Below are 15,776 nucleotides of genomic sequence, written 5' to 3'. Positions count from 1 at the left end.
AAAGATCACAGCTGGGAACATCCAAGAAAAGGCTAGGTTTTTTTTATAAATCAGAGTTTTAAGTCAGATCAAACAACAGAATCTTCTGTGAACGAGGTTTGCAAATGCAGTTTGACAGACTAGGATTGGCTGCACCTGATGAGCACCAGCTCATCAGGTGCTTTTGATTAGCTGGAATTATTTGTCCCTAGAAACAAGCACAAAAGAAATGCGTAACAGTGGTTACTCAGCGCCTGCACCACAACAGAGAGCAATGCTATGGTCCCTCCATTATATTAGTCACAGTTAAAACAATGTTTTCTTCACTTCCTTCAGTGTTAGGCCTAACCAAACACAAAAAACACCGCTGTTTCGTGTTCCATTCGGCATTAATTTCCAAGGGGGGCTTCTTGAGAAAAATATTTTTAAATGTTTTCTTCACCACACTTGACAGTAAGTACAGTGTATGTAAGGCATGGCTGTGCTGCCTTTGATCACAGCAAAAGACATTAATAAAATGTTCATGTGTTTCTGACGTTCTTTATGGCGCATCACAGGGAGTCACGAATGAGTCCTATTGTTCCTCACTGTTGTCACCATGTTGGTGTGTTTGTGCATCTGTGTTCTGGTTTATTTGGTTCTGCATATGTATCCGTGTCTGACTCAAGTGTGACTGCAGTGTACTAAAGAGAAAGAGTGTGTGTGTGTGTGTGTGTGTGCGTGTGTGTGTGTGTGTGCGCTTGTTGAGGTTGTGCTCTCCCGGATGATTTGTGAACAGAGATCCGGGCCGGTGTGGTCTGTGTTTACTTAAGATCCAGGAGAGGTGGAGCGTGATTGCCCCGGTTTTTCAACACTTTCACACACTTTTCCGGACAGTTTCCTCACCAGCCCATTTCTTTTCTTCCTCATAAGGTCGTTCCCTCTCAGGGCTCACAGAGAGAGAGAGAGAGGGAGAGAGAAAGAGAGAGAGAGAAAGAGAGAGAAGAGAATAACCCACATCTGGGCAAAAGATTTAGTGCCATTAACGGGAAATAGGAAATGCTTGCTGTAATGTATGGCATTTTTGTGCCACTCTCCCATCAGCCACTGTAATGGAATAATGAAAAATAATTGGCCTGCATGCCTTGCGGTGGACAAAGCTCACACTAACCATTGAACATGACTTAGTTACACAAATACTCAGTTAGAAAAGAATAGGTTGAACCAGAAGCCTGGAGTGAAAGTTACGACCACAATCCCTGAGAAGATATTTAGTCTGACACACTCTCATGGGTTTAAGTGCTAAAGATGTGCACACAATCAAGTTTTAGTGTTTGGACACAGCATCAAGTTGCAAACAAGAGGCTTTTGAGCATTTTTAAATCTAGTCAAATGATATAACCTACATTGGCCTGCTTTGACACTATCATTCATTGAGAAAGTGACAGAACAGGGTTTCCCACAGACATTGTCATCTTTATTTGATTTTTAACAGGCTTTAAAAGAATAGTTCGACATTTTTGCCAGCACATAACCCTTGTAAGGTGGCAATTCATTAATTTATTTATTTTTCACTTTGGTTTTTGCATAACCAAGTTAGTGGAAATGGTGCACCATAAGGATACATCGCCCATTAAACTAACTATCTTTGGCTCCACCCACTGACGCTGAAACAATCCAACGAAATCATGATCGTCATTCATGCCTCCAACAAATATTTCTTAACTCCCAGTCAAGTTAACTGAGCAACAGCGTGTTTGTACTGGGCCATTACAAGTGAGAAACACACTCCCACATGACACTGATTATAAAGAGGGAGAAACAGAGTGACTGATATTGATTGAGTGTTTGATGGGTCACCATCTGCCACAACACAAAAGTGACCGACATGGATTGTTGGTGTTCATGCTCTGCAAGCAGCCATGTCAACCGCAGTCTACCAGAAATGTTGTCCAACAAAGTGTCATTTGGTGATTTTACAGCTGTTAATCTTAAAGAAAATCACATGTGACATGCACGTGTGTGTGTGTGTGTTTCTGTCATCATGCAGGCTGCATCCCTGACCGTGGATCTGTGTGGTGATGACCAAGAACCAGGCTACTGTGCTGTGAGCAACGTGGCAGTGCACACTGACTGGTGAGACAATCACACACACACACTGTCCTGCCTCTATCCTCCAAGAGTACACGTTAAAATACTGTTGATAGTTTCACTTCCAAGGTCTGGAAAACGAAATGAATAATGAAATTTTCCATGTCTTGCAAAATAATGGAAAATAATACAGAACAGTTTTTATGTACCTGGTCTGAACATATTTGTATAATTTTTTACAGCTGTTGCACTGCACTCTGAACTGACAAGAATCCCTTTGTGCAGTGAATCAGCACCATACTGTCAGCAGTGTGGAGATTTAACTTAACACAGAATACAGTATTTCTCATTAGTGGATTTAGACTTTCAACCCTTTTGGCTTGTGATCGCTTAAAACAAAGCAGTGTTGACTTTTTGACTTTTCATCACTGGTTGCACATCTACCAGGTATGACAGCTTAAAGTGTTTTTTTATTCTTGTTAAATTTAGATTTTTTCTGAAGGCGTTAAGAGGTAAAACAGGCCAGCAATTCAGAAGAAAAAAGCTTCTTTTTTTTTTTCTCCTTTCCTGGCCTATTAATCAGGGAAACCCCTCAGATCCATCCTATGATCCATTGTGTGTTGGAAGTCAGTGTAAAAAGGGACTTCCCACTTTTTCCATCTCATCCAGTGAGACAGAAATTTACTCTGATCCCAACAAATGTTTGTAAAAACTAAAACTCTGCTCATTTCATTCAAAGTTTGCCCTCAGTTTTTCGCCACAGTGTTCTTTAAAATGTCAAATTATGTATAATATAAAGGAAAGAGCAACAGAATCTGATATAGTATAGAAAATCAAAGCTTATAGTTTTCATTTTTGCTTTCTTATTGTTGCGTTATTGTGATAGTATCTGGATGAAAGCAAATTGCCTTCAATGTTATATGCAATTCTCTGACATATTTTTACAATGATATTACAAAAAAATGACTCAAAGTCAAAATGAAGTCATCTGTTGTAAATATGCAATATATGATGTAAACCTTCATTAAATTACTGGATGATCACAGCCTGAACACACAGACAGCTGAGCCAGGCCTTGTGGGGTGAAAACTTGAGACTTTGTGTGTGTTTGACCGTGTGTGTTAGTGTGTGTGTGAGAGAGAGATCGATTTGGCAGATGAGGAGGGGCCAGAAAGGTCTCCAGAAGGTTTATTTTGTAAGGGTCTCGGGACCATGTTGTTGTGAAACTCACTGACCCGCAGTGTCTTTCTGTTGTAAGTGTGTGTGAGTGTGTGGTGTGTGTGTGTGTGTGTGTGTGTGCATGCGCATACCTCTGAACACTTGAATGCATTTGTGAGCTTTTGGATTTCTGTGCATTAAAGTCTTTGTGTGCTTTTGTTCATCTGTCTGTGTGTGCGTGTTCATGTGTGTGTGCATGTTCATGTGTGTGTGTGTGTGTGTGTGTGTGTGTGTGTGTGTGTGTGTGTGCGCGCAGGATCCTGGACGTACAGCCCAACAGGCTCTCGGTGGGAGGCGTCAGGTCAATAGAACCTGTCCTTCATCGGCGCGGTCAGGTCGCCACCCACGACTTTGTCGGCTGCATCATGGAGTTTGCCGTCAATGGCCGCCCACTGGAGCCCAGTCAGGCGCTGGCATCGCGTGGCATCCTTGACAGGTCTGCACCCGCTCCTCAACCCCACCCCGTCTACTCTCTGCTTTCTCCATCTCTTCCATCTTCTCCCTCTTCTTCTCATCTGTCCGTCCTCTCTAACCTCCTCAACTCTCACTGTGGGACATCTGTTCACACTCTCAGACGCTCTCGAGCGTTTTTAAAAAGATGTTTTTTTTAATACAAATGGGAGATTTTTGACAGGGGAAAGCAACTGCAGAATTCCAGAGAATTTTTTTTTTTTTACTTTTCTGTCTTACTAGTGAATAGTGAGGCGAGGGCAGATCTTTTAATATGCTAATTCTCCCTGGTTCATTATGGGTTTTTTGTATTGCCGCACATAGAGAGAAATCACAGCTCATCTGCCCCCTTTTTTTGGAGTTTCTTTTTCAGCGGACCCCCCGGCTGCTGACTGTGCGGCTGACTTGTCAAACTGACTGTCTGATTGTCAGTTTGTTTATGGTTTGTGTCTGTAGATGTCCGAGACTGGAAGGAGCCTGCACCGCAAGCCCCTGCAGACATGGGGGCACCTGTTTGGACCACTGGTCTTGGCAGCAGTGCCAGTGTGTGGATGGCTTCACTGGCAAATTCTGTGAGAAATGTAAGTATATGCCTTTGAAGTGTCTTTTAATTGCTGAGGTTGCATTTACTAAGGAATATTCTATCATGATTATTTATGACCCTCCCCTCATGAGTCATCAAACTGCACCACGTAGCTTAATATAGGCCACATTGCTGCATTCTGAGCTTTATTTCAAAGCAATTATGTATTTAAATATATAAATCCAGACTCAACATCAGAGGACTAAAGGAAGGAAGCTTTGAGGCTCATAAAACCTGCCAGAATCGTGCAGCCTAGCTTCTGTCTGAGGTGCAGGACGTTGTTTAGTAATGTACGTATTATTACTGGAAACAAACAAGATCATTACTGAGAAAAATTTCCACCACAATCCACACTGGATTTTTCTCTGCTCGCCATCAGGTTTGTTTTTGTGGGAGACCTGCTGGTTTGCTTTGAAGCACGAAACTGGATCAGAACACTGTGTTCATCTAATACAAATGGAGCGTACTCTGTCACAGTCACGTGCATCAACTACAGAAAACAAAAAATAAAATAAACATAGTTCAAAAAGCATAGGTCCAAAAAGACTGTGCTATTGTAACAGCGACAGCAATAATGGGTAGAGGCTCAGTCATCTTTTTGGTTTCAGTAAATTTAGCGAAGCATCACAATAATTTGTTAATGATGCATGAATATTGTTGTTGTTGTAAAGCATTGGTCACATTAGAAGATGGTACAGCAATATTATTCCTCATGTCTTTGTGGTGCTAGAGCTTGGTAACTGCTTGAAGTGCTGTAGCTGGCAAGCTAATCGCTAAAATGGTAGCCTGATGCATGCAGTGTCTGGGCAGAATAGATGATCAAGCTAGATGGCTTGCTAACTGTCAGTTAGCTATATGTCAGTTAGCAAGCTGGGTAGTTTGGTCACTAACAGGACAATTAAAGGTCATGTCAGTTATTCAAAAACCACATTTGACACATTTGCACCATCAACTCCTGTCCCATGACTGTCTACAAACTGTGGAGCAGTTTATACTCCAGCACAGGAAGGTTTTATAAGAGAGGAATGGTGCAATAATAGCTGATAAGTCACAATAGCTTTGTCTCTTTTGGACTCCCTGGCACTAGTAACCTGATTTTTCTGAATTGAAACAAAATTTAAGATGTTGAAGATATCAGCTTGGAAAGAGGAGTCATAATGCCTCTCAAATCAGTAATGTTTGAATTATACCCAATTATTGTATCATAACTGTAGAAAAAGAAATCATTTCTAATTATTACCAAAGCTTCACACAGCTAATAAGCATATGAAATCCATACCTGAAATCTTTCGGATTATATTTACAATTCAAGGATTGCGGTAAAGCTATTGACGCTCCTAACCCACGTTCAGTATGACAGTAAAGGTTAGCATTCAGTGCCTTGCTCAATGGCAAATTGTCTGTTCTGGGGATTGGCCTTCATCTTGCAGTCATAGGAAGATATTCGTAACCACTGGTGAGAATGTGAGGACCAATTTGTGGTTATGGCAGTCGGATTAGGAAAATCATTTGGACCTGTCTTCTCCGCCAGCAGAAGAGTGGAAATAAATTTGATATTTTAATATTTTAAACTTGCCTGTGAAGCTTGTGTGAAGTCAGACTGGATTATTCTCTATCTTTCTCCCACAGACATGACAGCTGACACTGCCCTGTCTCTGGATGGTACCGGCCGTCTGGATTACTCTCTGAAACTGGGCCCTAAACGTGACGTCCTGCTCAGACAGTCACTGCAGGGCGTGTCCTCTGACACCGCCAGTCCCAGCAGCTTGGAGGTCAAGTTCAGGACTCGCAGCAAGAGCGGCACCCTGCTGCATGTGCAGGAGAGCAGCAACTACACTACTGTGAAGGTGAGAGAGGGGAAGTGAAGTGAAAGTGTGAAACTGTGTGTACAATGTACAAAGTACAGTAAATTAATCATAATTTACATTTTAATGTATTTCATCTATTAGTACAGGAACGTCATAGACTTTTTGTTTTTAACCAAAGTACTGTTCTAATGCACTGTATTAGTAAATTCAGACTACTTCTGAATCATGAAGCACAGCACCTCAGGTAGTGATTTCACAATAAAAGCATCAGCTTAGTGCCCCTGAACTGTTACAGGTGTCCATGGGGGATGTGAGGAGTTATCAGCACACAACAGGAACAACAGGAACAGATCAAAGAACAGGGAGGCTTCCTATTAAAACATAAAAATAAAAAAAATTATTAAACAGAGCTAATACAAACTCTAATAATAGTGTGTCACAGAGAAAGAACTCTTTCAGTTGAGGCTGATAAAGATTGTGGCACAGATTTGTGTTTTAAGGTACGTGTGCATCCAGATTTATTTAGGATACTGTCACACAGAAAGTGGTGCCATGTTGACATAGTGGCTCTGTCCCAAATCACTGCTTAAAAACACAATGAGTAGCACATATTCTGCTATGTTATTTAGCTGGCTAATGAAAATCATAACGCCTGCACACTGATGCCAAGCCATCGATCCAAATCAGATCTTTGTGAGGATCAGCATTTTGGCCTGATGAAGATCCAACTTGGATCAAATTGTCTTTTTGGATATACTTTGTGGTTTGGAGTCAGTTCACAAGCATTACTTTTTTCACTGATGCTGCTTTTTGAATAACCTCAAACCCATGTGATATGCTCATAATTGCTTATCAAATTAGCCAGCTACTTTGCAAAGCAACCAGTGTTAGCGTTAGCATCAGCTGCTGGCCACAGTGCTGACTTTTAAGGCGTTTTGTGATCATGATCAGTTCCCAGTCAGTGCCAGCGCACAAATCAGCTTTGACTAATCCATTTATTGGAGATGACAGAACTCAAGTCATGCAATGTGGCTGCCAGATGATATGTTGCATCACCAAAAGCATCTGCAGTCATGAGCACGTGTTGGTCTGTTACTGAAAGGTCCCCTGAATATTTGGATCCCAGGATCCCAACATCAGTTTGATATTGTACGTACAGTATGTGAGTTGTAATAGATGAAGTACAAACATGTCTACATATCTGTACACCATCTGCTTACTTTGTTTTAACCCTTACACCACAAATCATCACCCCACACACTCTCTTTCAGTACAAACTATAAGCAAACTACATGGGTCCTTCTCAGCCACCTCCCTTTAGTCCCATTCCTCTTTCTTCTCCTCTCATCCTGTTCAGCACCCCCCCTCCATCCCCCTGACTGATCCTGGGCAGCTGCCCAAAGAGGCCTGAGGGCTCATTCATCCTCTTCAGTTTTCCTTTTTAGACCCTTCCCTTCCCTCCACCCTCACCACCACCAACCCCTTCCCACTTTTTTTTTTTTTTTTTTGTATCAGACTTTCTCTCTTATGATTTTGTTTTCCAGCTCTGAGCAGCTTCTGGTGCTCATTGAATCACCATCACAGCTTCCTAAACAGTCAAGAAAAGTATTATAAGTGCTTAAAAAAAAGGTTGAGCGGCAGGGGAATACATACACTATATGTACATATGTTGAGAGAGAGAACTATATATACTGAGATATAAAAAAACAAGATGTTTAATAGATAAACTTCATGATTGGTTTTCCAGGTTTAGAGCACTCAGTATTCTTTGGCTTGGGGGACTTTCTGCTTTTCCCATTTTAAATCAATTCCTCCGGAAGCTACTTATCATTGCTGATTTTTGGGGTCTTTGAAAAGGGAGGAGAACGGGATTACTTTTCCATCGAAGTGGGGAGTGCACATATGAGATTATCATACACCGCAAATTTGTTGCCCATGCCAAAGTGAGCTTGATTAATTTCTTTTAAAGACACACTCTGTCCTTTCCTTTCTGGAAAAGGTTCTCCTCCAGTTGGTGTTTGAATGAGCGTGTTTTCTCTGAATTTGTTGTTAGTGAATTTCTGATCGTCATCTGGCTGAATAACATAAGATATACACACACACGTACACACAGACACACACACAAGTCGTGAGAACATGATTAACTGTGGTGTGTCCCGCTGGGGGAAAAGATTTACGAGCGTCAAGCTGCATTTTTGTTTTCAATCTCTGACCTCAACAGCAGATTCGGAAAGCAGCGTGGTGGTAGTTTTGTGGAGACTGAGAGAAAACTTCCTCTCATCGCTTGTGATTGACGCTGACATGATAAGTCATTGCATTAATCATAAAAACTGCATTTTTAACCCCAGTTTATGTAGATTCTTCTCAGAGAACATTATTAATTATACATGAAATTACTAGTTATACCAGATTACAGATTCACAGTGAAGGATTTATTTAGTCATTGTCTAGTCATTTCTGATCTATGATATGCTGTTTAATGTGCATATTAACAGAGATTTATTACTATACTTACTTTCATTTTAATGTCATTTTAATGCTTTACTCCGACCCATAAATGGGATCAAGCCATTTCAACACTGATTTAAAGCTGCTTGTGTTTTTACAGTAGCCAACAAAATCAAAGCACCTGAAGTTTACCAGTTTACTTTGCTATTTTTTTGTGTGGCCAGTTACCTCTGAACCCATCTTCAACTAACCCTAAGTGGAGTATTTGTGACAGTTGCACTCAACCTCCATCACTTTTGCATTTCCCTCAGCTGAGGAACGGCAACATCCACTACATCTCGGATGCGGGTGTCGGTGGGAAGGTGGAGCGGACTGTGGGGGATGCAGTGCTGTCAGACGGTCAGTGGCACACGCTCCAGCTGGTCAAGAACAGCTCAGCCACTGTGGTGCAGGTGGACAGCGGCTATCCCAGGGTCATCCAGCATGCCACGCAGGACTTTGGAGGTCTCAGCGTTTTAACCTTTTCCCTGGGAGGGATCCCACCTGGACCAGCTCAGCAGAAAACTGCAGCAGGTGAGGCTTGAAGGTGTTTCTGTCTATAACTGAGTGCTAAAAGACTTGTTTTATGGCTTGTGATTGGAAGATCTGCAATTTGATCCCTACCTGGGAGAATTATTCTGGGCAGGGAAAGTGAAAGAGCAGTTTTCCACATTACCACAACTGAGGTGGCTTGGAGCAAACCCCTTAACCCTGAACTGCTCCAGACACAAAGATTTGATTCGATTTTTTTGTAGTGTCCAAATAAGTTATAAACTTTGTTCACATTATGCATATAATGTCATGTTTTAATGTAGTTTCAGTTCAGAGTATATACTTTCAAGGAGCTGTTAGCTGTGATGCAGCCTTAAAGAACTTAATTATTATGAATTTCAACAAACAGTTTTAGTGTCTGATGATTATCTAAATGCTCAGAGGCTTTTCTGCTTCTTCAAGAAAACCTTTTGTCGGAAATCACTGGATTTTTGTAATTTTTGGATTTTGACATTTGTCGTATTTAAGGCTAAAAATCTTTCTCCAAAATCATGATATTCAAACCCTAGTTGTATTTACACTATAGTTACATGTGCATGTGTGTGTGAATGCACATGTGTATTTACGTGCTGTGTCAAACACATATGCTGAAGCTCTCAAAAACTGGAAACTGACCAAGAAACTCACCCACTCTTTATCCACTGTAAATTACTGATGCAGCAGCGTTTTCACATTTTATGGTGACCTCCTCCAGATACTCTGAGTGTGTGTGTGCACATGCAAATATAGCACATAACGTGTGACACAGCACTCATGAGCTTGTGGGCTGTTATAAATCCAGTACAAACTTTTTTTCCCCCCCAAATGAATTAATAGTCTGCTGCTCAAACTGCTGACCATATTTGGTGGCCGTCCAACAAGACTCTATGGAACTGGCCTGAAATCTGTTTCTATTTGACACTGCTGAGATTTACCTGCTATGAATTTACAGTAGTTGAATAAATGTTTCTTTATCAGAGCATCATTTATGGGCAAAATAACAAGTATTAATTTAATTTGACTTAGTCTTGGAGTGCCTGCCTTTGAGGACATTTAGTGTTTTTGTCTTATTTCCATGGACTCTCATCACAGTTTAGGCTTAAATCTCTGATGAGATGTCCTGAAACATGAGTTGAGAACAGCTTGGAAAAGGTGAAAGAGAGGGTTTCCACGGGGAGGTAATACAACACAGTAAATTTAGGAATTTCAAGGGAGGGAAAAACTAACCTAATACTATGGACTAATATGGTAAAAATGAGCAATTTGGATGATTTGTTGACCTCTTTTACACAAGGACCGGGGCATATTTCAAAACAAACATATGCTGAGCACGCAGATCTGTGGCAGGCTGCCTGTTAACCAACTCATACCTCAGTGTGTCTGAGCAGTTGTGCTCTCTTGTGTACTCACTTTTCAAGAGCTAATGAAACGACACAAATGGATTTAATCTGCACTGGGATAAATTCAATAAAAATCTATTTACATTAGTGAAGCAGTGCTGTTAGGCAATACACAATGCAATAGATTGAATTAGACACAGGAACATTCATCCAACCCAGATGTATGTCTTGAAGCTATAATGGCCCTGACGATGGAGTCTCTGTTTTAGAAAAAAAAAATCATATTTCTCCTCTCAAATTGGCCAGTGATTGATTTGGCCCATTTTTAAAATATGGATTTTTTTGAGGAGGTGCTTTCCACAAGGAAATTTCTTGTGTTTTTTTTTGTCCTAAGCTTGAACCAATTACCCATCTAAACAAAATTCCTTTAGCTCTGATTACAGCTCCCAGTTCTTGTTATTTACAAGGAAGCGATCCAGTGTCGGCAGACATTTTGAAAACCCATCAGACTGGTGGCGGAAATGATCCCCCTTCAGGCCATTGTTATGTCCTTGTTAGCTGTTGGTTGCTGTTTCTTGTGTTTTTGATCCAGTTTTTGCTCTTATTCATTTGCAGGTTTCGATGGCTGCTTGGCCTATGTGAAATACAACGGGGAGAACCTGCCGTTCACTGGAGAACACAGCCTTGTCACCTTAACTAAAACCAGCTCATCTGTCAAGATCGGCTGCAGAGGTCCCAACCTTTGTGAGAGCAGTCCATGCTGGGATGGCCTGATGTGTGTCAACCAGTGGTACACGTACCAGTGTGTCCCGCCCGGTGACTGCAGTTCTAATCCCTGCCAGAACCATGGCAGCTGTGTGCCGGACCCCCGCTCAGGTTTCACCTGTGTCTGCTCCGAGTTCTACACAGGAAAGACTTGTGAGACCTTGGTGGCCTGTCTTGGTGTCCAGTGTCCTCAGGGTACTGTCTGCAAAACAGCCAACAATGGTGGATTTGTCTGCAGCCCCAGCCCCACAGCGGAGACAATGGTCCTCCCCATTTGGGCGGTGCCTGCTATTGTCGGCAGCTGTGCTACTGTCCTTGCCTTGGTGGTCCTCAGCCTGATCCTGTGCAACCACTGCAAGGACCGCAACAAGACCAAAGTGCCAAAGGAACCCAAGGAGAAGAAACCCAAGGAAAAGAAGAAGAAAAAGAAGAAGGGTAGCGAGAACGTAGCATTCGATGACCCAGATAACATCCCCCCATATGGAGATGACATGACGGTACGAAAACAACCAGAAGGGAATCCCAAACCAGACATCATTGAGAGGGAGAACCCTTATCTGATCTATGATGAAACAGACATTCCCCACAACAATGAGACTGTCCCCAGTGCTCCCTGTGCCCCCTGCACTGGCCCAGAGGCAGATATTGAACACTATGACATAGACAATGCCAGCAGTATCGCTCCTTCAGATGCAGACATCATTCAGCACTACAAACAGTTCCGTAGCCACACGCCCAAGTTCTCCATTCAGAGACACAGCCCACTGGGCTTCGCCAGACAGTCCCCCTTACCCCTCGGAGCAACAAGCTACACCTACCAACCTCAGTACACCCAAGCACTGAGGTCCACTCCGCTCAGCCACTCCCACTCAGCCTGCCCCACCCCGAACCCTCTGTCCAGACACTCCCCAGCCCCATTCACCAAGCCCTCCTCCTTTTACCGAAACACTCCAACCAGAGAACTCAACCTGGCTCGCCGTGAGGGCAGCCCGCTGGACCTACACAATGACATGTGCCAGCCACCACCCATGTTCAACTACGCCACCCGGCTGGGGAGGCGCAGCAAGAGTCCGCAGACCATGGCGGGCCACGGCCACACCTCCAGGCCCAGCAGTCGGCTGAAGCAGCCGATCGAGCAGATCCCACTGGAGACAGGGCCTCCTGTGGGGCTGTCCATTGAGGAAGTGGAGCGTCTAAACACTCCTCGTCCACGCAACCCAAGCATCTGCAGTGCTGACCACGGGCGCTCCAGCTCAGAGGAGGACTGCCGCAGGCCACTGTCAAGGGTCCGCAATCCTGCCGATGGTATCCCGGCCCCAGAGTCCTCTTCAGAAAGTGACTCTCATGACTCCTTCACCTGCTCGGAGATGGAGTATGACCGGGAAAAACCGGTTTCTTACAGCTCCCGGGTTCCCAAGCTCTCACAAGTCAACGAGTCAGACGCTGACGATGAGGAGTACGGCGGGAGGCTCAAGCAGAGGCGTTACTCAAGTCGGAGGGCAGAAGGAGGGCCTGGTGTTGCCCAGATGCCCCCTAGTGACCAGCACTACACCCTGCCCCACAAGCTGGGCCACCAAGCCGGGGGCTTCAACTGGGACAATCTCTTGAACTGGGGCCCCGGCTTTGGACATTATGTAGACGTGTTCAAGGACTTAGCCCTGCTTCCCGAAAATGCAGCGGCAAAAGACATTGAAATGAACAGTGGGGATGGATCGGTGACCATTCTAAACGAAGGAGAAGCTGAGCAATATGTATGAGACTATTTATTATGATGTAGAATATGGTGATGTTCTCCATTTAAAAAACAAAAGGAAGACTGTATATTTCGAGAGAGCATTGGACTCCATGTTTTTTACATTATTCAAAAAATAATAAGACGACTTTCAATGCAGTAAGGCAGAAAAATGGCACCTGTAACATGACAGATTTTGTCATTAGCCACCTTGGAATACTTTACCAGTCTTTTCTAGGTCCAAACTTAACTGTACAGTTGTGCATTCATCTCACTGAGGCCTCATTACAACGTCTCCATTGATGCAGAATGGTTGAAAAAGTGAAAAAAAAAAAAGAAATCCATGTCTGAATTCAATTTAGTGACTGCAAAGCTCCATTCGCATTATCTTGATCAAACTTTTCTGTTTTGTATTACCAATATTGCCTCTCCTTTCCAAAAACTTCTGTCACATTCACAGCTGAGCGATAAGTAGGTAGATAATATTAACACTCACAGGAAGAGAATTCCAATGGGCCGTAAAGCAAAAGAAAACTCCCCGTCTCCATCTTTTTAAGGGTCACTTTTTAATTTGGTTGAAAGGAAGCATGTGTGTTTGATCTGACTGCACCTGTAACTGACAGGATACAGCCCTCGGTGTGAAAATGAGTACACCGTTTTGCTCGCACGGTATTGCAGACCCCACCAACGTTGTAATCCCTTTTCACTCTGACTGTCTTTGCTCTGGTGTGTTTTCTCACAGAAGACTGGCTAAATGCTCCAAGAGTGAGGATTAATGAAGTCTCCTGCCTTACAGACATTTGAGGATTTCAGTACGGGGGAGAACTTTTCCTCTTCTGTTTTTCTGGCATAGGAGGGGAGGGGTTTTTTGGGAGGGATGCCTGGGAGAGTGAGGGGTTGGGGGGGGGTGGGTGGTGTTTAGTGTTGTCTGTCACAAATTTGCATTTTCTGACCAGCCAAGTGTTTTTCAGGCAACGATGATAATGTTGATGTTGATGATGTATGATGATGATGATGATGATGATGATCCTATAAACATGACCCCAACTAAAACACTATGAACTTGTGTACATTTTTTTTTTAATTCATGAGAAATCATGGAGTCATTTGTTGTTGGTGTCCTTGTCCATTATTTTGACATGTATGGTTTCTACATTTTTGTACTGTTTATTAACTTAAATTACTTAAGCTGTGTTTTTATGGATATTTTCATATGCTGAAATGTATGTTCTTACTTTCGGGGAAAGTAAGATTGAAGACTTATTTTTTACATTTGTTACATATGTAACATCAGTATTTTCCACTTTTGATAAAACTATAACATGCTGTATGCTTTGTACCTGTAAAAAGCCAATAACAGAATAAAAAAAGTATTTATTTAAAAGCTGCTCTAGAAACTTTTTTCTTTGTTGCAAGCATAAGCAACTCATTGAGACCCATACAGAAATATAATATATGACATATTTGTCCCTATATCAAGAGTGGTGTTGCCATATGTGTCACTTTTATTATTATTGCATATATACATCCACTGGATATATGAAGTTTATAACTTACATGAAATATCCAGAGTAAAATTTGTACACATACATGAAAATTAGATTATTTTTTATGGTATAACATGTTGCAACCATAGGCACAATAACATAGATTTTATGTTTATATTTATATTTATATGTGTGTGTGTGTGTGTGTGTGTGTGTGTGTGTGTGTGTTTGTAACATATGTTGACAATATAAGCATACATAAACATACATATTTGCATGGGCTACACACATATGTCAGTGAAAACTGTTCCAATTTTCAATTTGTTTCTTATATAATTTTATTATTATATAATTATTATATATTATGATATAATTTTAAGGGTATGACATATGACAGACATTCAGTATATATACATATATTACATTTGCATATGAGGATGCATGTAAGCACTTTGTAGATTGTAAGCCACCTTCAAGCTTAGAATACCTCCTTTTCCAAATCATCTGGGTGGTAAGGTGTTGTTCTATATTCAGGGCTCACTCTGTGCAGTCTTTAAATAATACTGAGTCTGAACAAAACATTTAAAAAGGCATTTCGGGACCCAAATGAAACTGAGCCACCTCACTTACAGCCAAGCAAAACATCAAGCAGAGTCCACGATGCAGGGCCCTATATTGCTTTCAGCAATTATTTACATCTGGCTTATTGAGCAGAACCCTTTTTTTGTCATAGCTCAGTGATTCGGTATGCAACATGCTTATCTTCTCTGTCATCGAGGGGAGAGAGGCCACGAGAGAAAACGCAGGGAGCCGTGAACCCAGCGAAGAGTGACAGCCCGAATCTGGGTAAATTACTACGAGCTCGCAGAGGGGCTGGGCCTGCGGAGAGCCCTGTTGACCGAAGCCTCTTTGGGAAGGCCGTACCACGCTGATGCTGAGATAATAATAACACTCACAATGATAATGAGAGTGTGTGTGTGGGTGGTGGGCCAAGTAAATAGGAGATGAATTCAAATAAACCTCACAGCATCTCCCCTGGTGTCACACGGCAGGGTCTGAAAGATATCAGGCAGAGGCAACCTCAGGAGTAAACGCCCCCCCCTCACTACCTCCTCCCTATAGGTGAGCCGGACAAGCTTGTATACACAAAGGGCACATTGTTCTACAGTATGGTAGGATGTAAAACACTCATGAGGACTGACATGAATCTGTCTTCCTGATTTTCTTGGGGGTAGGGTGGTAGTGTTGGGTGGGGGTGGCTGTTTTTGGATGTTATCCAGATGGCTGCTGGACTTCACTGAATGGCAGAGGAGCTTACGATGTGTT

At 42.4% G+C, this 15,776-nt stretch overlaps 1 protein-coding gene across 1 annotated transcript in view; it reads left to right on the top strand.

Moving 5' to 3' along the window:
- Positions 1-14,350, top strand: part of fat4 (FAT atypical cadherin 4) — a 106,634-nt gene extending 92,284 nt beyond the window's left edge. The window contains exons 12-17 of the mRNA XM_071457393.1: positions 2,009-2,094; positions 3,524-3,703; positions 4,174-4,298; positions 5,930-6,147; positions 8,868-9,129; positions 11,082-14,350. Of these exons, the coding sequence (XP_071313494.1) occupies positions 2,009-2,094; positions 3,524-3,703; positions 4,174-4,298; positions 5,930-6,147; positions 8,868-9,129; positions 11,082-12,988 (2,778 nt within the window). The 3' untranslated portion in view covers positions 12,989-14,350. The remainder of the gene's footprint in view (positions 1-2,008; positions 2,095-3,523; positions 3,704-4,173; positions 4,299-5,929; positions 6,148-8,867; positions 9,130-11,081) is intronic.
- Positions 14,351-15,776: the final 1,426 nt, after the last annotated feature.

Source organism: Trachinotus anak, unplaced genomic scaffold (genome assembly GCF_046630095.1).
Source record: "Trachinotus anak isolate AG129_WGS33_773 ecotype Australia unplaced genomic scaffold, CSIRO_AGI_Tana_v1 ptg000021l, whole genome shotgun sequence".
Lineage (NCBI taxonomy): Eukaryota > Metazoa > Chordata > Actinopteri > Carangiformes > Carangidae > Trachinotus > Trachinotus anak.
Note: the sequence above shows the minus strand (reverse complement) of the source record. Positions and strands in the feature narration are given on the sequence as shown.